We start from the raw sequence: 22,959 nt of genomic DNA on the forward strand, positions 1-22,959 counted from the left end.
TTGCGACACTAAAAACCGTTTGCGAACTTTCTTGCGAATGTTAACGAACCTTTTGCAACCGTTTACGAACCATGGCGAATTCCCAAATTCGCTACGTTCGCAAACGTTCGCCGCTCAGTGAGATACCCCCTTACAGTGAGGCGAAAAGTTGCAAAGTTTAAAAAAAAACCCAAGATAGCTAAAGCTGCTTAGATATATGCATTCATGTTAATATTTCTGTAATATAGGTTTTCCAATCCATTTTCGCACTTTTGTCATTCAATTTCAAAGATTTATTGTTCAATTTCGTCCCGAGAAGCAGGTGGAACGCAAATCCTAACTTCAATTTCGTCAATTGTCATTAGGCGTTTTCACATCAGCCCGATAAAAATCCAAGCTCGAGATATTTTTGCGATTGCGAATTAGCGCGCTATTTTATTTTTTATTCACATCAGCCCGAAGAGAATTAGCCCGGAATTTTTTCGAGCTAATTCGACAGCTGAGCATGTGCAAACAGCATCAGTAATGTGTGCCCTTTCAAAACTTTCTCATGCTTTGTGTGCAATTTGCCTCGATCGATCGGGTCACACACGCTAGGCATGATGGGATGCATCGCGCTAATTTCTTGAGGCGTTTTCACATTAGGCGTTTTCACATCAGCCCGATAAAAATCCAATCTCGAGATATTTTCCAATTTCCCAAGTCAGAAAATAGCGCGCTATTTCGAAACATCGGGCTGATGTGAAAACGCCTATTATCAAATAGCGCGCTAGTTCGCCAATTATCCCGCTATTTCAGAAATTTCCCTAGTTGGACTCGAAAAATGTTCTCGACCTAAGCGATACAATTAGCGCCCTAATTTGTGTTCACATTATCAAAAAGCGCGCTATTTCGTGATCGGGTTAATTTCCCAAGTCAGAAAATAGCGCGCTATTTCGAAACATCGGGCTGATGTGAAAACGCCTATTGCTAATCGTTTTTCGTCAAACATTTTCGAAGACATAGCATTCAGAATCGTGAATTGTCATTCATATTCGTCCCTCCCGCTGACGGATCGCAGACTGTGAAGATCAAATTCGTCTTTGTTCACACAATTTCATGAATTTTTCATTCAAATTAGTCAGATATTGTCGATTCTTTATTTTGATGGTGAACCAACTTTAAGCCGACATATTTTTAGTTTCTTTCGTAAACTGTATCGTTACACATTATTCCCTGAGCATTTGCTTTAACAATACACGAAAAACCAAGACTGCCAACTAAAATGATTGAAAGATAAACGACAGTCAAAAGTCATATCCCAGGACAGTATGTCAGGTCACATTTTGAACTTTAACTCGTAATGTTCAGGTTTTCACATCATAATGCATGTAGCAAAGTTTAAATTTTTGTACCCTGGAAAGCAGCAAACATAATTATGTTATCAATTTTTTGACATTAAACAGGCGACAATTCTACGCTTAAATTTTGTCATAAATCATGTTTGCCTAGAAATCGTTTGTCAGTGTTTTCGTTTACGAGACGGTATACGTCTGTTTGTATCAGTGTGTACTCGGATTGCTTGTGTGTGTGTCTGTATCTGTGGTTCTGTGTGTGTATGTGTGTGGGAGGGGGGCACTTGTGTGTATGTTAACTCCTGAATGTAAAAATAATGTGAACGGTTACAGAAAAAAAAAAAACAATACATGAATGACTGGAAAATCACACCGGGTAGAGATATGAGACGATATGAATGAAAATTTAACGAAAATGATTGACAAAAGACGAAATCGATCCTGCTGTTTTGAGTGCTGCGAGTGAGACTGACGAATTTGATCTGTAAATGACGAAAATGTATGCCAAATGACTAAATTGAATGGACTTTATTTGAAAATGAACGGCGAAAGACGAATTTGAAAGTAAGATTGGCCTACTCCCGACATTCCGAGACGAAATTGAAGTAAAAATTTGTGAAATTGAATGAAAAAAGTTTGAAAATGAATGGGAAAACCAATAATAATGATTATAAAATGAATACATTTATTAACTTTTACTTTCTTGTTAATCTGAGTTAACTTGTTGAAAAATGTCTGGATTGTTTTTGACGATACCGTCAGGACGCATTTTTTTTTCAAAACTGAATGCATTATCTTGCATTCCAAGTTTAGGTCATATTTCTGAATTCGAAAGATGTTCATGTAGAAAAAAAAATGTATTCCAAAGCGCGCGATGAAATTCACACTGGAGCTGGTAAAAACGTCATTAATAAACAGACCTCAATATTCATTCAGATTATAATCAAAGTCATGTCATTTAGTATTTATCTGTTATAGATCTAGGTTTTTCCCAAGGGTACTTATTGTGAGCACTTACATGGTAATTAGATGTATTTCTATCATTCGTTCAATACCATACCTGCATGGAGAAAGCTAAAAAAAAACTTCAGGTTTAGTGATAGGTTTTCGTGCGTGAGTATTCACCAACCTTACTATCCAACTTTACTTTTTTACTATTACATGAATCTTCAATCTATAATTTATTAATCGCAATATATTTCAACATGTTGACTTCTGTGATTGTGGCGACAGCCAATTCAGCATTTTATTTGTTATTCATTGCTGCCATCTTCGTCCTAATTGAAGTCATGACCAAAATTAAACACCAGCAAGTATATTTCGTTTGGCCAGTTTGTTTCTATTTTTCCCCATATCAAGCAGAATGTAAATAATTATCAAGAACAAAATCAATTAACACCATCACTTCAGTCACCATGCCAAGCACTATGCAATCACTAGACAACAGGTAAGCCCTAGCATGAGCCTCATTTCAAATGCGTGAAAGGTTTAGTTAAAGGGGCCCTGAAATCCAAATGCATGTTGATTTGTGTTGATTTATGATACAGTCAACATCACTTTTGCGGTGAAACAAACATCTAGAAACATTCCATATATTTTTAACGATTCTTTTCTTCTATTTTCCTTCAGATTACTTGGGAACGCCCACAAAAAATCCTTCCAAACCAATATTCTTGAAATGTCTTTTGTTAGTCACATTGATATCACAGAAACATGTAAGTTATGCTGAGTCGAGAGGAAGGTGCATTCCAATGTCTTTTGTGAAACATTTTAGTACTTTAGCAATGATTGAAAGACGAGGTCATCTCAAGAATATTGGTTTGGAAGGATTTTTTTTTTGTGTGTGTGGGCGTTCCCAAGTAATCTGAAGAAAAATAGAAGAAAAAAAAACGTTTAAGATGTATGGAATGTTTCTAGATATTCGTTTCACCGCAAAAGTTATGTTGAGGGTATCATAAATCAATACAAATCAACATGTATTTGGATTTCAGGGCCCTTTTAAACCGTTTCATTTTCTTCCTGACTTAAAAGTTTAGTGGCCCGTTTTGACAAAGAAGTTAGTGTCGATCCCTGAACTAGGTATTCATTCCCATTTCCGATCCTATCAAAGCATATTAAAGGAAAATAACTATGCATGGCATAAGACTAAGTCCGCCTTCATACTATAGGTTTTCCCGGCCAATTTCGCACTTTTGTCAGTCCATTTGATAAAAGGTTCATTCAATTTAGCGAAAATCCTCGTCACTGCACATTCTGTCATTCAAAATTGCAACTTGTTCGTTCAATTTAGCATTTCGATCAATGAAATTCGCACATGTGCCTTTCGAATTCGTAAAACGGGCATTCAAATTGGCACGTGCTCTTCAGTCATTCAAATTCGCCAGCACTGGCGGAAAATGGTATTTCAGTCATTCAATTTCGCGTATGGGCAGTCAAATTCCAAACATGTTCATTCAAATTGGCGTGATGTTATTTCTATTTTGGAGAGGTGAGAACCGTGATTTATACGTACTTAAATGTGAATTTTTGTTTCATCCACACACTGATACAGTAAAGGTATCTTTGACGCTAAATAACTCGGGTTTGTTGTTCAGTAACGCCCCTCTTCTTTCATACATGTTATCAGAACTATACATGCACCAGTACCATAGATTCTCTTCACTATATCCCTGGAATCATGACAGCACGAGTTAGATACAGGCGTATCTCTCAAGAAGACAGGAAAAGAATCATAGAAGCATTTGAGGGTAATAACCTTGACAAATTGATAGCTAGAGCTGATCTAAGAACTTTAATCCTAATGATGATTAACTCAATATAGCACCCACCAAATGAAAATAATGAAACATGCAGATGAAAGAAATAATCACGATGTAAATAATTGAAACCTCCTTCTCCCAACTAATGTCAAAACAAACTTAAGATTAATGTTTCTGTGAATGACATGATGCTATCGAACATTATAAACACATACACATATTTTGAAAGTACTGTTGCAAAGGTGATATAAGAATAAAGAATGAAGACGAAAATATGAAATGTTATGATGCTTGCAAACAATACCTATGATGAATGAAAATGAAAAAAAAAGAAGAAATAAAAGCATAAACGTGTCTACTAAATTGACTGCAGTAAATGCGAAATTGGATGCCCAAGAATGAATTCGAATGAACGAACGCATCGTATTCGTGATTACGTGACTATATCATGCTAAATTGAATGAACGATTTGCGAAATGGTGCTTGTCTTACGAATTTGAACTGAAAAAGTACTGATTCGAATGTTAAAGGTAATTTGAATGCTCCAAAATAGATTTGAATGAAAAGATCATAAAATTGAAATATCGAACATGCCATGTAGGCTAAATTGTGCTAAATTGAGTGCAGCAATTAGGAATTGGACTGAAAAAGGTGCGAAATTGGCCGGGAAAACCTATATTATGTTCGTGCCTGTACCTCACAAGATTGTGCACTCTATTTACCGGGCATTCCGGGACTTTACAACGCACATTTCAACTACGTCTAGATCTAATGGCGCAATGTGAAATATTGTATGTAATGAAACAGTAAAGATTCTTATTCAAAAATCCGAGTTATTTTCATCGAGAGTCATTGAGAATCACTATTTCAATTGACAATCGCCATTATTAACATTTACAAACAAAGCAAATTCAACTAGATAAAACGGTAGTAGTTTAATTGGAACGGAATCATATCACTTCAAAGTTATATATGTGAGTCATTTTACAATTTACTTTTAAAACTGGTCACGATCGCGTGTTACATAAACGATATCATTTTCTAATGCCATCGCTCTTGTGGCTTTCAGTGAAATGCACATACATGTTTGAAATGAATTAAAGAATAACTGGTGTTATTCTTTGCATATAAAGTTTTCCTAAATCTTTGAAGGAGAGAGTTTTTATTTTGCTACAAAGTTAACCAAATCTTGATTTTCTAAATAGATTTACGGATGAGCTGCATGAGAGGCGACATTAGCCTATCATCGTCTCACGCACTCATGCGTTTCGTTTTCGTCTGACGCTGATTAGGAGCAGTAAGAGGGAAAGTTAACTACTTTGGGCATATCAAGAGTTTCTTGCAATTATCTCTGAAACGTCTATTAACCGCTATGTAAACGAAAAGGTTAGTGATGTGGCTGACATATTTTGCTTGATAGAGAAAGTAGAGCAGCGCGCTTGGAACTATGGTAGCGATATGGCTGATTTGCGCGAAGGAGAGCTGATCGAGCACGACGCTGGGCAGCCAGAGGAGAAAGAATACGGCCGTGATGATTATCAGCATCTGTGTTGTCTTGTGATCCGATCTAGGAACGTTTCTTAGTCCACTCCGTGCTTTGTCGACGTTCTGCCGGCTTGGCAGTCCTCCTTTCCCCAGTCCTTTCCCCGACGGTTGAGTTGGAATCGGCTCGACGTTTGAGAAATCATCCGATGAAACTAGGCTTGATGAGGTAGCGACACTCTTGCTTATTGAGTAAACAGATCCCACCGCTTTCGATTTGCTTACAGGCTCAGAAACGGTTTTATCACCCAGAACTTCACGACGGATTTCTTGGTAATATCGGATGTGCTTTAAAATCAAGGCATAGAGCACAGTGACAGGTAAGGCGGAGGCGCAGAAGAGAACCGCCTGTGATCTGGAGTAGACATTTACCGCCCATGCAATGTTTCCGTACATATTACAGGCATACTCGCGGCCTGCTTTATGAGATGTCGTGATGAAAAAGAACGGTATATGTACAGCAAAGGCGAGAATCGTGCACGTGAGAGACACCCAGGCAGCAGCCCTTCGACCGACACGTCTTCCGAACGGATTACACACTGCCTGGTGGCGATATGCTGCGATAGACGTTGTTAGAAACAGACTTGCGAAAAGCGCAGATCTGGAGGCAATGACTTCGATGAAGCAAGCCCATGGATGCTCGTCGTGGAAAAACACGGCGGCGATTTGCACACCGCTGATCACACTCCCAACGAGGTCGACTACGGCAAGGGCGATGAAGGCGACATCAGTGGCATTGTTGACTGACTGCCGGGAAAATACGGCGATGATGATAATATTGCCAGGAATCCCGAAACTGACAGCTAAACTCCCGAGTGTCAACCGCATGATCGCAAACTCACTTAAAAACATGACAAGAAAATTTCGATAGACGTTGACACTTCCAGTGAGAAAAAGAAAACAAATTTACTGGATTAGGTGTTGTCAACCTTGTCGAGTGCAGTTAGTGAATGTTCGATGACGTTGATGGTTCGAGCCAAGAGAATTAGTTGTCAGCATGCAAGTGTTCAGAATAGGCCTAAATTGGTAAATTCGTCGGTATACGCTGGGTGTCCCGAAATCAACTGGAATCAATGAGTAAGATCGGTGTACCACAAGGGCCTGAAATTAAGGAATTATACAGTGTTGATATCACGCTCAGTCCAACATAACGGTGAGACGAGTCGATTATGATTGCCGATCAATGATGATATTATTGTAAACACTGCGATAGCCCAGATTCATCACGGTAATTGTCAAAAACAAATTTTCCCTAAATTTCCAAACCCTACCCTCATTGTATCTCCCACTTGTGAACAGAACAAGGGGTATCTCAAGTAATTATCGAAAAGCTATTTATAGTGCAATTCGACGTGATTAATAACTCATGTATCGCTGGAAACGATGCGTTGTACATTTTTCATTGATTTAAGCAGCTGGAAAATATACTATCAATCGTTCATATCATTAATCACGTGTCAAGAACAATTCTCAAAACGTCGACAACGCTGCTCTACAAGACTTTGACAGCTTTTATATACCTCAGCTTTTCAGAATCTGAAGTGTGTCGAATACGCGGGCTGTCAGGAATGACGAAAAAAGAAAGATAAAAATAGACACGGCACTTGAAATATTACCTTGCTTTATGCGAAGGTTTCACCTTTTTCCCCCACCAAAACCATCAATACCCTCCCTGTTTTTTTTCTTGGAGAGGGAAAACATGAAATACTGCAGCTGATGATATACCAGTACGATATCTTGCAGTAATGAGTTTAGTACGTCACGCGCACGCGCACGGGCATGCTCACGAGCACGTTGGTGGCGGCTGTTTAAAAAAAAAAGGAGGGGGGGGGGGGAAGGGTATGATAATACGTATAGTCAATAATGAGCTGGTTTCTAGTGGTGGCACCCTGACAGAAGACTTCCTTTTTTTCTTTCTCAATAGATTGCCAAAAGAAAAAAAAAATCATAAAGAGAGGAAAGAGAGAGAGAGAAAGAGAGAGAGAGCGATAGAGAGAGAGAGAGAGAGGGAGAGAGAGAAGGAGAGAGAGAGAGAGAGAGAGACAGACAGACAGAAAGCCGAGACAGAGAATGTACGAATCATAGATGAATACAAACTTAGGATTTTTTTTCCGGTGCAACAATGTGGTTTAGGAGTGTTTTCGCATCTTTTCAGGGTGTGTCAACGCGTGCGTATTTGAACGGAAATACGTAAGTACTGGGAGAAAAAAAAAATCTGAATTGTGTTTGGTATGAACAATGGTAAACTGGACGTTTTTTTTTATCAAGCGCGTTTTTACCTTCCATCACTGAAATATCAAAAATTGAACATTTCTTCGTAAGGTATTCTGATGATGAGTGTTCTTTATTTCCAGCGTTATGACAGACTTTTTAGGTTCTCTTTGTTAATTAAGATGCTTTGAAAACAAATCACACTGTTCCCAATGACCAAATAAATTCTCTCTGCGGTATCATGATGACTTGTCAAACCTATGGTAAAGATGTTGCTCGTAAATTACATAAGCATTACAAAATAATGCACAGTATCTACTACCAGTGACTACTGCGAAGAGTTTTCTCTGCTTTGCAGGAGTCACAACATATATTCTGTTACCTATGTATAACTGAAAAAAATGTTTCGAACAGAGAAAAGCCACTGTCATCTTTTTTTAATTGCGTAAGGAGAAGTCTGCCTTGATGTGTTACTTTCTCTCTTTTTAATGTTTATCTGCTTCGTCTACGTTACAATTTTCCAGACAGATGAAAGACTATCTTCGGGATAAATGTCCACTTGAGTTTACCTTTACCAGTAGGGCCTACTGAATGGAACGCACGCAGGGGCACGTGTCAAAAATGTCCGCCAAGAAAAACAACAACACTAACAAACAAACACAAAGACGCAGCCAAAGAGGTTCTATCCCTAATAGAGTGCGCGCTCTCATATACAAGATGGGCCAATTGAACGACCCGCCGCCATTAGCAAAGAGGTCGAGAAGTCGAGCATTCGCGAAGGTACCACACGTATACCTATCACTCTCACTTGTGCTGACATGATTGACTTTGTTTAGGAGCCCAAAATGCCTCAAAGATGTGCCGCATTTGGGTGTTGCAACACCAAAGGGAACAAGATTTCATTGCACAAGTAATAATAAATAAACCGGTGCCACAAACAGCAACATTTAAGACAGAATCGCACATAATTAGCTGTCCATATATCATGTGTACGATGCACTAATTATATAATATTTGATGCACTTGAGTGGTAAATATATTACAGATATATTGCATTCATCAACATGAATATATCTGATATACCACGAAAGAAATCCAAAATCATTATTATCATACATACAAACCACTTTCCACGACAACACGACATTCAATGAAAAAAAAAAATGAAAAAGGTTTTCACTCACATTCGACATGAAAGTGATCAAAACGTCCACGGCAATTTCTTCTCTGTTAAGATATGCTCTTAAAACATCTAGAGCACTTTTTGTTGCCTTTCGTGTGTTCAACGCGTCTTTTTCTTGCAGAATGTTTTCGAATTCGTCAGAGTCTAGAGTCGCGAACCGTGTCGCCAGTCGCCATTACCGTGTCTAGAGTCGCCATTGTATTGTTGTTTACAAAATCTAACTTTCAACTTGTATATGGAGGTACAGTACAGTACAGTACAATACAGTACACCATATCAGCAAGCGACTGCCGCAGACCGGGCCGCACACAGACGATTTACGTGTACTCCTATGGCATTTCTCAACCTCATCGCACATTTCTCAACCTCATGAGCTCATAGCGCAATGCCGCTGCACTTTGCTTTCTTTGCAAGCGATACTGCGCATGCGTATAAAGAAACATTTAAGTGCATTACTGACAGCAGAGTACAATTATATTGGAAACAATATTGTACTCTTTTTCTCCATTGATACGGGTAATGTAAAATGCATAGGACAGGTATTATGCTGACAATATTGCATGTCATTAAGCAAACCCCTTGCAGGAATATTGATACATGGTTTTATTGTATCGAAAAAGTGGCTTGTATGTATAACAACAGTAAATATAGGTTTTCCCGGCCAATTTCGCACTTTTGTCAGTCCATTTGATAAAAGGTTCATTCAATTTAGCGAAAATCCTCGTCACTGCCCATTCTGTCATTCAAAATTGCAAGTTGGTCGTTCAAATTAGCATTTCGATCAATGAAATTTGCACATGTGCCATTCGAATTCGTAAAACGAGCATTCAAATTGGCACGTGCTCTTCAGTCATTCAAATTCGCCAACACTGGCCGAAAGGGGTATTTCAGTCATTCAATTTCGCGTATGGGCAGTCAAATTCCTAACATGTTCATTCAAATTAACGTCATGTTATTTCTCTTTTGAAAAGGTGATAACATTTAAACGCGTATTTCTATGTGACTTTTTGTTTCATCCACGCACTGTTAAGCAGTAAAAGTATCATATTTTTTACCATACATAACTCGGGTTTGTTGTTCTGTAACGCCCCTTTTCTTTCATACATGTCATTTTAGGCCTACATGTACCAATACTAACTTCATCTTCTTACAGTCATGACAGCACAAATTAGATACAGACGTATTTCTCAAGAAGACAGAAAAAGAATTATAGAAACATTTGATGATCATAACCTTGACTTCCTAGAACTGGCCGACACACTCGGAATAAAGCACTCAACGGCCAGATAAGTTGTGGCCACATGATGCACTAAATCTTCGGACTGGAAGAATCACTAAGCACATTGAAGAAAAAAAAAACTGTTGCCAAAATCTTTCAAATAAGTACGAAAATATGAAATGTAATGACGCTTGCAAAACAGTAACTGTGTTGACAAAAAAAAAATAAAGAAAGAACCAAAGCATAAACATGCGTGCTAAATTGACTGCAAAAGATGTTAAATTGGATGCCCAAAAATGAATTTGAATGAACGAGTGCGGCATGTCCGTGATCACGTGACTATATCATTCTAAATTGAATGAACGAATAACGAAATGGTGCTAGTTTTACGAATTTCAATTGAAAAAGTGTTAATTAGAATGACGCTAAAGGTAATTTGAATGCTCCAAAATGAATTTGAATGAAGAGATCATAAAATTGAACTACCGAACATGTCATCTACGCTAAATTTTGCTAAATTGAATGCAGCAATTAGGAATTGGACTGACACAAGTGCGAAATTGGCCGGGAAAACCTATATCATATGCAATAAACTTTAAGCCTTCAAGTAGTGTACTGTATCCAATAGTGTTTTTTGCAGTCCTTCAGGCTGCTGTCTGTGCCTTACGGTTAGGCATGGTCTGGACTCAAGACATGCATTGTGTGTGTGTGTGTGTGTGTGTGTGTGTGCGTGTTGAAATTGAAAAACACAAAAAAGTGTGTGTGTGTTTGTGTGTGTGTGTGTGAGTGTGTGTCTTGGAATTTGAAAAAAATAATGTGGTTTGGTGTGTACGTATGTGTGCGTATGTGTGTGTGTGTATGTGTGTGTGTGGGAGTGTGTGTTGTATGTGTGTCTGATATTGCTAAGTGAAATATATATAATATGAAATCAGTACTCCATCATACCAAAGAGTATACACTGTACCTTTCTGCAATCTTTATTGAAGTATGAACGCATGTTTTGGCTTCATGTTTAGGCACAAATTTGACACATTAGAGCGATTCCTTTTTTTTCAGCAAGTGTTGAGAATGTATTTCTCTTATAGAATCCGGAGGCATATGGACAAATATTGATTTTCCTTAAAATTAGAAATGATTTTTCCAACCCAACCCCATCTTCGAAGCTGAACTTTACGTGTATTACTTACTATAGGCACTTCCGGGTTCACGCTTCTGGTAGTCGACCTCTTTCAGTTCTTTCCAGTTGCCCCGTTTTCATTTGTACGCACTGAATGGTGAGTGCTTACTCTATTACATATTATAAGAACCTCTTTGGATGCAGCTTTAATGAAGTGACAGGAAATAATTTATCTGACGGGTCTGTAACATTCCGTGCAGTGAAATACTGCATTGTGTGTGTGTGTGTGTGTGTGTGTGAGTGTGTGTGTGTGTTGTACAGTGGTATGCGTAAGAGATAAAAACCGTTACAGTCCACGGTCTCCATTAACAATAGTGACATTTTATTCAATTATTTGTTTTCATCTATTTATTCAGTATTCTTCACCCAGGGTAACCCAATCGCTGTTATTCTTGGGTGCCCTACAACAGAATAACACAAAACAACAGTTAATTCAACATACACAAAGTAACAAACAGAGGACATCCCTGTATACGTCACAATATCAAAGCAATATCAATGTTGTATATGTTTAAGATGCAAATTGATAAATCTTTGATTATATCAATATGAAAATTCACATTATATGAAATGGGATGATTATACTTACTTAATATTGGGATATAAAAATGACCTACTCCAAGTGAAATGTGTATGCCCTATACGAATGCTTGAAGGAAAGTGGCGTTTCAGACTTCAGCAAGGAGTTGATTTATGCAATCTTACTATGTGGTTGAAGTTTCTCCCTTAACTGCCCGATTTTTTGTATATTGTAACAAATTATGCGGTCGTAATCAAACGGATAATTATCTTTTGATTATCTACATTTAGAGGTGCTCATGCCTGAAATGTTACACAGAGAATTTTCAACGACGGCAGAGGCCGCATAGGGGAACGTGGGGCAGGATGGGCCACATTTCACTAAATGTGCTTTATTTCAAATACTACGTCACAAACTTCCACTTGAAACAGGATTTACAAAGATTGTGTGAGGCAACACTATCACACGTAATATCATCTTAATTGCCTACTTTTATTTTACGTAATAGCCATCTCAAAATAGCCAAACTAATCTGTCCCATCCTGCCCCACATACGTGGGGCAGGATGGGACAAACAATGAAGACGCATATTTCCGTGTTCCACTTGAAACGGTCGCTCTTTCGTTTGTAATTCCGGACCATTTTGAAACTGCAAAAAGAATAAAACATATACATTAACCTTATCAAATATGATGGGGCAAGATGGGACACCTGTCCAATCTGCCCCGAGGTGGATGTCCCATCCTGCCCCATGCACACACACACTACACTTCTAAACTCTACGCAAGCATGCAATGACATACAGTCTGCCTACATTTTGTGAAATAAACTAGATGTATATACTATAAAAACCACACAATATCAACGTTCTACCTTTCTTCATATTATGCCAGGGATACTATACAGTTCTTAACTGCAGAAATTCTGCCGTCATCGATATCAATTTTTGCGTTTGTCCTCCAAAGCTCAAGAGAATCTCAGCTTCACAGAGCGTAAAGATGGCATCCTGACAGCGTGCTTTTTATCAGTGCAGATTATAGTGCCCTCTGATGCTTACTTAGATAGTTATCGCATTGTCCCATCCTGCCCCGTGTCCCATCTTGCCCCACCTTCCCCTACATTCTTCATGATTATTAACGAGGAAGCAATAAGTGTCTGGGAATAAAAACATTCATGCCCGTATGATCAAGGAGGTTTAAGAGATGGAGTTCCAACTGGCTGTAATTATTTAGACAGCTGTCAGTTTTCTATTGATGCACAAAAGAATTCCACGGATGCGTTAGTGCCTTTAATGATCGGGGTTCGATGCCGCCGTCCTTCTGAGCAATATGAAGATTCATTTTGAACGCAAACACAGCGTCGGCTATATTTCATTCGTTTGATTATTGAATGAAATGAAACTTAAACAAAAAACAAATCCCGTCCAGAAATATGTGCAAATGTGTAAATCTGAGCTGTATGAGGTAAAAATATTCAAAGCTGTCCCTCACTGGAAAGCCGATTTATCATCTTTCTGATCACTTCCGACAAATGAAAGTGATATGGTATGATCTTCAAATATAGTTCTTTATTCAGTTATATGTTAGATTAGTGTAAAGTTATGTAAAGTCGAGTAATTTCGATCTTTATTTCATCAATGTTTGCGCAATTTTTATTCGCACGTCCCCGTGTCTGTGCCTGTACGTACCGCTCATGTTTTATAAGAAGGGACGGCGAAAAGTAATTACCAGATTATAAAGACATATCTTCCTCAGAGAGTGACTAATCATGATGCAGTGCCACATGAATCAATTGTCCTCCTATCTGTGGAGGATATTTGCTTGTCAGATGACTTTCGGCGGAAAATCAGACCTTAAAAGTATGAAGACATTTTTTGTTTTTGAAATATCTGTGGGAGGGTGTGTAGGTGGGGGGGGGGTATCCCTCTCCTATACACGAGGAAGATTTTGCATTTCAGACCTGAAATTCAGCGATCTGGTGCACATTTTTGGAAAAATTTTTGTTTGTTTTTCTTTAAAAAATAAGAAAATTAAATATTCACAATATATTATTGAATGACTAAATCGTGGTATTTTAGCTCTTGCTCCGCCTGTTCACATCACTGTGAAGGCCTACTAAATAGTGGGGCCTGTCACCGGCGTAGACAGGATTTGATCTCAGGGGGAGCGGTTATGACCAGTGAGGGAGCGAAGCAAGCGGGGGGGGGGGGGGGGAGGGTATGGTAGGGGGTTTCCCCCGCCCACGGTGAAATCTTTTTGCATTGAAAATTCTGACGTTTTACAGTCCAAAAACTGCCGTTTGTAGCTATATTCTTCGCTTTGGAAATTAAGGGGGGCACAGCAGGCGCAACTGCTGTCAATCACTGGCAGCAACATCAGGAGAATGTCATAGTGATTAAATGCGAGAGAGCGGAGCGAGCGAGCTTCAAAATTTTGACATTTTACAGTCCTAAAAACTGCCGTTTTGGGCTGTATTTTTTCGTTTTGGAAATTGAGGGGGGGGGGGGCTGCACCGGGCGCAACTGCTGTCAATCACTGGCAGCAACATAAGGAGAATGGCATAGTGATTATATGCGAGCGAGCGGAGCGAGCGAGCTTGAAAATTTTGATATTTTACAGTCCACAAACTGCCGTTTGTGGCTGTATTTTTTCGCTTTAGAAAATGAGGGGGCGCACCGGTTGCATCTGGAGAATGGCATAACAATTAAATGCGAGCGAGCGTAGCGAGCGAGCTTCACAATTTTGACATTTTACAGTCCCAAAAACTACCGTTTTTGGCTGTATTTTTTCGCCCTGGAAATCAATGGGGGCGCACCGGGCGCAACTGCTGGCAGTTACTGGCAGCAACATCAGGAGAATGGCATAGCTATTAAATGCGAGCGAGCGAAGCGAATGACCTTGAAAATTTTGACATTTTACAGTCCCAAAAAATGTCGTTTGTGGCTAGATTTTTTGCTTTGGAAATTAAGGGGGCGCACCGGGCGAAAACTGCTGGCAATTACTGGCAGCAACATCAGGAGAATTGGATAACGATTAAATGCGAGCGAGCTTCAAAATTTTGACATTTTAAAGTCCAAAAACTGCCGTTTTTAGCTATATTTTTCGCTTTGGAAATTAAGGGGAGCACACCGGGCGAAAACTGCTGGCATTTACTGGCTGCAACATCAGGAGAATGGCATAATGATTAAATGCGAGCGAGCGAGCTTCACAATTTTGACATCTTACAGTCCAAAATCTGCCGTTTGTAGCTATATTTTTTGCTTTGGAAATTAAGGGGGGCGCACCGGGAACAACTGCTGTCAGTCACTGGCAGCAACATCAGGAGAATGGCATAGCGATTAAGTGCGAGCGAGCTTTAAATTTCGACATTTTACACTACAAAAACTGCCGTTTGTAGCTATATTTTTCGCTTTTGTTTGTCCCACTTTTATGGGGAAACCACCCCCCCCCATCGACGTCTTTGCATATGAGGGTGCTTTTGTTAAGTGAAAGATCTGCTGCACACTCTTTGATAAATTAGGGAAATATACGTCAATCTCAAAAGTGTACAAAGTCTATCGAAAGGGATCCTGTATAGCAGAGCTTTTGCATGTTTATGATTGCAATACAACGATCTGGTGCATAGTTCTGATTTGTCTGCCTAAACACTTCCGTAGGGGCGGGGCAAATGCCCCTTTGCCCCCCCCCCCCCCCCCCCCCCGAGATAGATTCGACGCCCCTGATCTTCCCTGGGTATCCCCATCACATGCCCATAGATGTATCCTGACTGAGTCATCAGTCACTGTCGTTTCTCAGGAATGATTCAGGAAATGGAGGGCGTTCAATTATGGCGATATAGTTTTTGTTATTGTTTATTTGTTTTCGTACACATTTTGCAGATGGTCCCCAGTTACTCGAGTCATAGCATGTTTATATGTAGGCCTATACTATTTGCCATACCTTACAGCGTATGTCGATGTTACTTTCTTCGCGAGCGAGCGAAGCGAGCGAGCGCGTGTGAAAATTAAGTATACATTTTCCTACAAGATAGAATACCCGGTACTGTTCAGCTCTGTTAACTGTCTGAAGGCCGGCGTACAAACGTCATGCAATATGCCAAAATTGATACAATCACATTTCTGCTTCCTCCATTTTTTTTCAAAGTTCAGGGGAGGGGGAGGGGATGATTGTACAGGCCATCCCCCCCCCCTCCTCCATTTCGGGGGGGGGGGGGGGAGGGGATATATCCCCCATCCCCCGGGATTTACGATCATACAATCTACACAGCCCCAATTATCTTCCTGGGAGTGCGGCGATAGATTGTCCCCCGTCAGGTCGGCAACGGCTTCTCCCAGTGCCTCCTTGGTTTCATGGAGAGGTGTCTGAAAACTGGATAGTCGACCTCAACGCAATTCATCACCAAGACATCGACGACGTCGTCCACTGAAACAATGTTAAACTCAGCCGTTACCTCAAGAAGATAACATCGTCGATGTGGATCAATGTCGTGAATGGTTACATAATTGAACTGGTTGTACATGTCTGACGAAACTCCAGTCACCAGTCCTGTCTTATAGATAATTGAGTATACATTCCAGCATGCAAACCGTTTCGGGTTAAAAAAAAAAAATCACAGCTGCAGACAGTGACACCAAAATAACTGCCAAAAGTGTCTTTGGACAAATGCACATACACACACACACACAAACGCACGCACAAAATTTATTTCAAGAAACAAGAAGAAAATTGAATGTCTTTCCTTTCAAGCTGGAAGTCTGATAAAGTCTAATAAAGTTTTGAAATTCGAAACTTCAAGGATTTAATGCATGAAACATCTATACGATGAAGCATCTCTATACGGTGGTTTTGACTGGCCTACACGGCATTTTATTCTTTCTCCCGTGCACGCGTGGCTGAAAGTGAAGGAATGTTTCCTGTATCAAAAATTAAAGTTGCACATAAACCTTAAGGGACTTGAAACCAAGGGGGAGGGGGGATTGCGCGATCCTCGCGAAAATTTCCACTAAGGTAGAGGCCAATGTAACCTACAAGACTGTATAGTTGGATTTTTTCAAATTTTGATTTATGTATCTTATATTAATTGATTTATCCTAATTTATGTACTTTTTTTGCCTATAAATAAAAAATAAAGCTCCAAGACTTCTCGTTTTTGGTGGACATATTCTTTTCAATATCATCAACAATTATTGAAGCAAAAATTCGGCTTCACAATTATTTCTTATGTATTTTATATTGTTTATTGAATTTCTTATGTATTTCTTTGTTTCTTACTTTTTGTTTTTGTTTTTTTTTTCGTCAAAATTTGTCTCAGAAACTTTTTAAAGCATAATCAGGCTAAGATAAATCATTATCAGCCATTGAAAGTATAAAGATTTATTTTTATTTATATGAATTAATTGCAAAAACAAAATTTACATTGGATTTGCACACAAAAGCATGTTTTTGAGCAATTTTTGGGTCAGTGATTTTTTTTTTCTCGAAGGGACTGGCTTCAAGACGGCATGCCCGTGAGCAACAAATTTGGTCCAAAAGTTGCGCGATACTTCAAAGAAAAAAAATCATAAAATGTCGCGGTGAGAGCATCACGCGTTGCGAAATAACCACACGAAACGTGGGGAGGGGGTGGGATATGACCAAAATGGCAAAAAAAAAAAAAAAGTGTGGGAATAGGGTTAAGAATCTCAGGAATTAGAGCATAATGAATACAAAAATATATCAGTGTTTTTGACAAATTTTCCTGTTGACGGGTACATTTTGATATTCTACAATCAGATCAACATTTACACTTAAAACTTTTTTGTTAAATTCCTTAAATTATGTTTATTTTTCAGGACGAATGTCGGCTGCACAAAAATTGGGAGTAATCACATTAATTCCAAAAGCAAATCAACCCTGACAGTTTTTAAAGAATTGGCGTCCAATTTTTTCACTGAATGTAATATATAAACTGGCATCTGGTTGTATAGCAAACAGATTTAAGAAATTTTTATCATATTTGATACATGGAAATCAAACCGGATTTTTGGAAGGTCGATACATTTGTGAAAATATTCGTTTACTGTATGATATTATACAAATGATGCACAGGATAGAGTGCGTTAGTGAAGGTGCGCCTCGTGCATGTTGCACCATTGTCAATACTCTCGAGTGCGCCGCACCTCCCGAAGTTCACTAACGCCACGAAATAATCATGTGCATCATTTGTTTTATAAAATGGGTCGAAAACTAACTGCATTTTTCACGTACCTTTGTGGGTCAATACCAGTCAGCTACATGTAGCACTCGCTCAAAAGTCAAGATGTCCGAAGATGTTCGTCCCAAACATTTACGCACGTCGCACTCGGAAATCCCGCACATAAGTAATGTACGTATAAGGGTATACGTACGCCACATGTTAGGCTGCGTTCACATAGAAGTATACTAATCGGGTATTCGGGGCTCGTTTTCGAGGGCACGCGAATAGCTTGAATCGAACGATAGGATTTCCTCACACCGGTTCACATAAGAGGGCACTATTCAAAAGTACCGAATAGCTGCGAATAGTATAGCAAAGTGGGAATCGAGCTTGTTCGATTTTCTTGCAGCGTATACCGTCTCTCGTTTATGAAATAATGACAATTTTGGTCTGGATTTGCCCCTTAGCAAAAATAAAGCATGTAGACTGACATTCTGATGCAGTTTAGAAATTGTTAATAAGATTTGCTGGGACGTAGGAGGAAGAAATCCTCACTGCATGGGATGGTGAGTTGACGGTGCGGGTGATGGTGTACTCGGTGCCCGAATAGCGAATAGCGAATAGCGAATACTTCTATGTGAACGCAGAGTTATGCACAAGAAAGGCCGGCTGGCAGCCCGAACTAGAAGTTGTTTACAGGATTGACAGCGTATAGTAGCGCGTGACGCACTTGTAACAACTGATTGAGTGCGCACTGCTAGTGTAAACATTGTGACGTCAGGCCGTGCATGTTAGTAAGAAAATAATGAACGCACACGTGACTCATTCCAGCGCTTCCAATTGGCTACATTCTTGAACCCATTTTATAAACTTTTATATACAAAGTTACATGATATACCAGGTTTGTTATTTTTGATCGACTTCGAAAAGGTTTTCGATTCTGTGTCTCATAAGTTTCTTTTTAAAGTTGTAGATTTTTTCAATTTCGGCCAATCTATGAAAAAATGGGTTCAAATGTTTTATAACAATGCTACTTCCAGTGTTTTAGTGAACGGTTATTTTACAGATAGATTCAAAATAGAACAGGGCTGTCGGCAAAGGGGATCCCTTATCACCCTATCTTTTTCTGTTGGTCAGTGAAATTCTTGGAATTATGATAAGGCACACGAATTCTGTAGTTGGGTTACAAATTAATGAAAAAAAAAAGTATTACAATATGCAGATGACACACTTTTGACACTCAACGGATCAGATCAAGATCTAAAAGATGCTCTTGAGATTTTTGATAATTTTGCTAATATATCGAATTTACGAATTAACCCCAGAAAGACTAAAACAATATGGATAGGAAAGAATCGGAATTGTAGAACTAGATCATTGGAAGATTGTAATTTTGACTGGATTTTTCAGGATAGGTACTTTAGGTACCTGGGAATAGAATTTTCAGTTAAATTACATGAAATGGTTGAAAAAAATTACCGTTTAAAAATGAAAGATATTACAAATACAATGGTCTAAACGATCACTTACTGTTTTAGGAAGAGTTACTGTTGTTAAATCATTATTGATGTCAAAATTAAATTATTTGCTGTTATCACTTCCTAAACCAAATTTTAAAACATGGACAGATATAAATCGTTATTTTTATTCGTTTATATGGGAAAATAAACCCGATAAAATGAATAGAAATCAAATGTGCCAGTTACATTGTAATGGTGGTATTAAAATGATTGATATTTTCATGCATGCTAAATCTCTTAGAATATCCTGGATCAGAAGGTTTGTTTGTGATCCGCAGACTGAAAATTACACGTTCCACATGTTCCGTTCTTTCTTGCCCCAACCAGTATCGTTTCATTTATTTATAGGGTCATTATACTACAAAAAAAAAAACTTGCCAATGTAATGCTCAATGATTTTTGGAAAGAGGTACTTCTGGCTTTTTCAGAATTGTTACAAATTAATACACATGATAATTTGGCAAGCCAACCTCTTTGGAATAATCCTTCAATTAGAATGATTAACAACACTGTATACTTTAAGTCTTGGTGTGAAAAAGGTATACGTTTTATAAATGACTTGTCAGATAATGATGGAAAATTTCTTTCATATTTTGAATTTCAGAAGAAGTTTGGTATACAAACTATCTTTCTTCAGCACGGTGGATTGTGCACTTCTATTCAATCATTTACAAAAAAAAAACTGAATGTCGAAGATGACAAAACCTTTTATTCATCATGGTTTAAATGTAATATTGAAACATAAGAAAGGCTGTTCTGATATTTATCAAACGTTGTTAAGACACATGTCAAAATGTTGTAACAGTTTTGTAAAGTGGAGTAGTATGTTGGATCTGGATGATGAAGCATGGTCTTTATACTGTTTAATCCCTCTTCAATCAACTATTGATATTAATATGAGGTGGTTTCAATTTAAGATTCTCAATAGAATATTCTATATGAAAGACGTTCTTTTAAAATTTGGTTTTGTAACAGATAAAAAGTGTACATTTTGTAATGAAAGTGAGGAAACCATAATGCATATAATTCCGTTCATGTCCTTATTCAAATACAGTGTAATATATGGAATAAGTTTGAGCGATGGTTACTCCTGAAGATAGATAAACAAATTGTATTTACAAACCAATATAAGTTATTCGGATTTTATGGTCTTGATAACAGTGCATTAAACTGTATGATGATTGTTATAAGAAGAGACATTTCTTCAGCGAAATGAAAAAAAAAAAAAACCGTTCCGTCATTCGAACACATAACATCTGAGATAAAATGTCATTTTGAGATGGAAAAGTGTATAAGTCAAATGAAGTGTAGAGAAAAGAATTTTGTGTAAAAATGGGCTTTATTCGTTAAGTGTTTTTGAATATTTAATGAAAATTATATTATATTCAAAGTGTTTTCAGAGTTGTTTCTGACAATAGAAAAAGAATAATATAAATCATATGTTGTAAAAAAGTTAAAGAAATTTTGCTATATGTACAAGTGCAGTAGGCCACTGTTTGTCGATAACTTAATTATTATTGTTTTGTATTCAAAAATCATTTGTAAATGTCACTTTCTCAATATGTGTATAAATAAAACACCCTGTGGAAGGGGAAAAAACATTTACACTTATCTTACATTCTTTTGAAAGACTTTTTTATGCAGCAGAAATGTTCGTATTGTGAGTCATAAAAATATTGTGCTGTTTGTAATTTTTACGATCGAGTGTGCGGAAGAGTTTGCCAAATACAAACTGTATCATTGCTCATCAAAGTTAGGATAAAAGTTTTTTTTTTGGTGCTAAATTTGTTTGTTTTCAGTCTATGGGATACTTCAGTGTTAATAATGATGTTAATGATTCGGAATAAAAAATAAAGTCTATTGATATGAAATGTGGTGTTTGAAAATGAATTGCATTTGGCAATGTTTGCATAATATTTTCAAGTTTGGGATCAAAAGTTTATTTCTGATTTATGCGAAGATAATCCTTCAGAAAAAAAATCTTATTCATAATCACGCTCAGACTTGAAATACATACTAAACAAACCAACCAATTAATAAATAGAATGTTATTCATGAGCAAAAATCCAGTGTTCATTCCCAGTCATCCAAATCAAATTTTTGATGTTTTTTTTTTCTCAGATCTAGGTTTTGCGGAGGTTACATTGGAGGCGGTTGCACAGTTGCCCGTATTATTGTTCCTTTTTAGATACTTTATATCATCTATACGAAACACCAGTTCTAGTGATAAGTAGGGCCTACTGTCACTTCACTTTTCGTTACATCATGAATCTATACAAGGTGTAGTATTCGGAATTTCTTTTTCGTGAAATGTGTAACAAAAATACAATTAGTTTAGAATGATATGAGACGCATCACATCAATATACAAATGATGCACAGGATAGAGTGCGTTAGTGTAGGCGTATAGTGCACTCGAGGGTATTTACAATTGTGAAACATGCACGAGGCGAAGCCGAGTGCATGTTGCACTATATTGTAAATACCTGAGAGTGAGCTACGCCTCCACTAACGCCACGAAATAATCCTGTGCATCATTTGTTTTATAAAATGGGTCGAAAATTCGAAAACTAACAGCATTTGTCAGCGTTTTTCACGTACCTTTGTGGGTCAAGACGTCCGAGAATGTTCGTCCCAAACATTTACGCACGTCGCACTCGGAAATCCCGCACATGTAAGTACTGTACGTATAAGCGTATACGTACGCCACGTCATGATTGTTGTGCACAAGAAAGGCCGGCTGGCAGCCCGAACGAGAAGTTGTTTACAGGATTGACAGCGCGTATGGTAGCGCGCGACGCACTTGTAACAACTGATTAAGTGCGCACTGCTAGTGTGAACATCGTGACGTCAGTGACTTTACGCTTTTTTGCAAGGCCGTGCATGATAGTAAAAATTAATGCACGCACACGTGACTCATTTCAGCGTTTCCAATTGTCTACATTCTTGAACCCATTTTATAAACTTGTTTACTGGTACATTACCTCACAGAGAATATTTCTGGATTTTTTTTTCTGGATTTGTTCATTCAAGAATGCCCTGGTCTGCGTGAGGTGAAGGCGGGCACAATACTGTTTAGTGGGTTCCAAAGAAGGATAATTTAGTTGAAATATGCTGTAAACCAATTAAACAATTGAAAATGGTATAAAAAGTACATTACATGGCAATATTGACGATCATGGTATTTCCAGAGAAAAAGAAAATCCTGCAGATTCCGTTGAGAAAGCAACCAATACAACCATAGAGGCCTACATTACATAATTTTACAATAATAATATGCTGGAGTTCACCGATTCGGTCAAAAAGAATTGTGGCTGCTTTACTGCATTTCATTAACATTGA

General features: G+C 38.2%; 1 protein-coding gene across 1 annotated transcript; it reads right to left on the reverse strand.

The window, feature by feature from the left end:
* Positions 1-5,386: 5,386 nt before the first annotated feature.
* LOC139712732 (uncharacterized) lies at positions 5,387-6,466 on the reverse strand. The gene has a single exon (XM_071624530.1). The coding sequence runs from the start codon at positions 6,464-6,466 to the stop codon at positions 5,387-5,389; it is 1,080 nt and encodes a 359-aa protein (XP_071480631.1).
* Positions 6,467-22,959: the final 16,493 nt, after the last annotated feature.

Source organism: Diadema antillarum, unplaced genomic scaffold (assembly GCF_040938485.1).
Source record: "Diadema antillarum isolate AM-2024a unplaced genomic scaffold, OU_Dant_1.0 scf00000042, whole genome shotgun sequence".
NCBI lineage: Eukaryota > Metazoa > Echinodermata > Echinoidea > Diadematoida > Diadematidae > Diadema > Diadema antillarum.

Bases quoted from the DNA above. Each gene is read 5' to 3' on its own strand.
- LOC139712732 (XM_071624530.1), bottom strand. From the start codon at position 6,466: ATGTTTTTAAGTGAGTTTGCGATCATGCGGTTGACACTCGGGAGTTTA.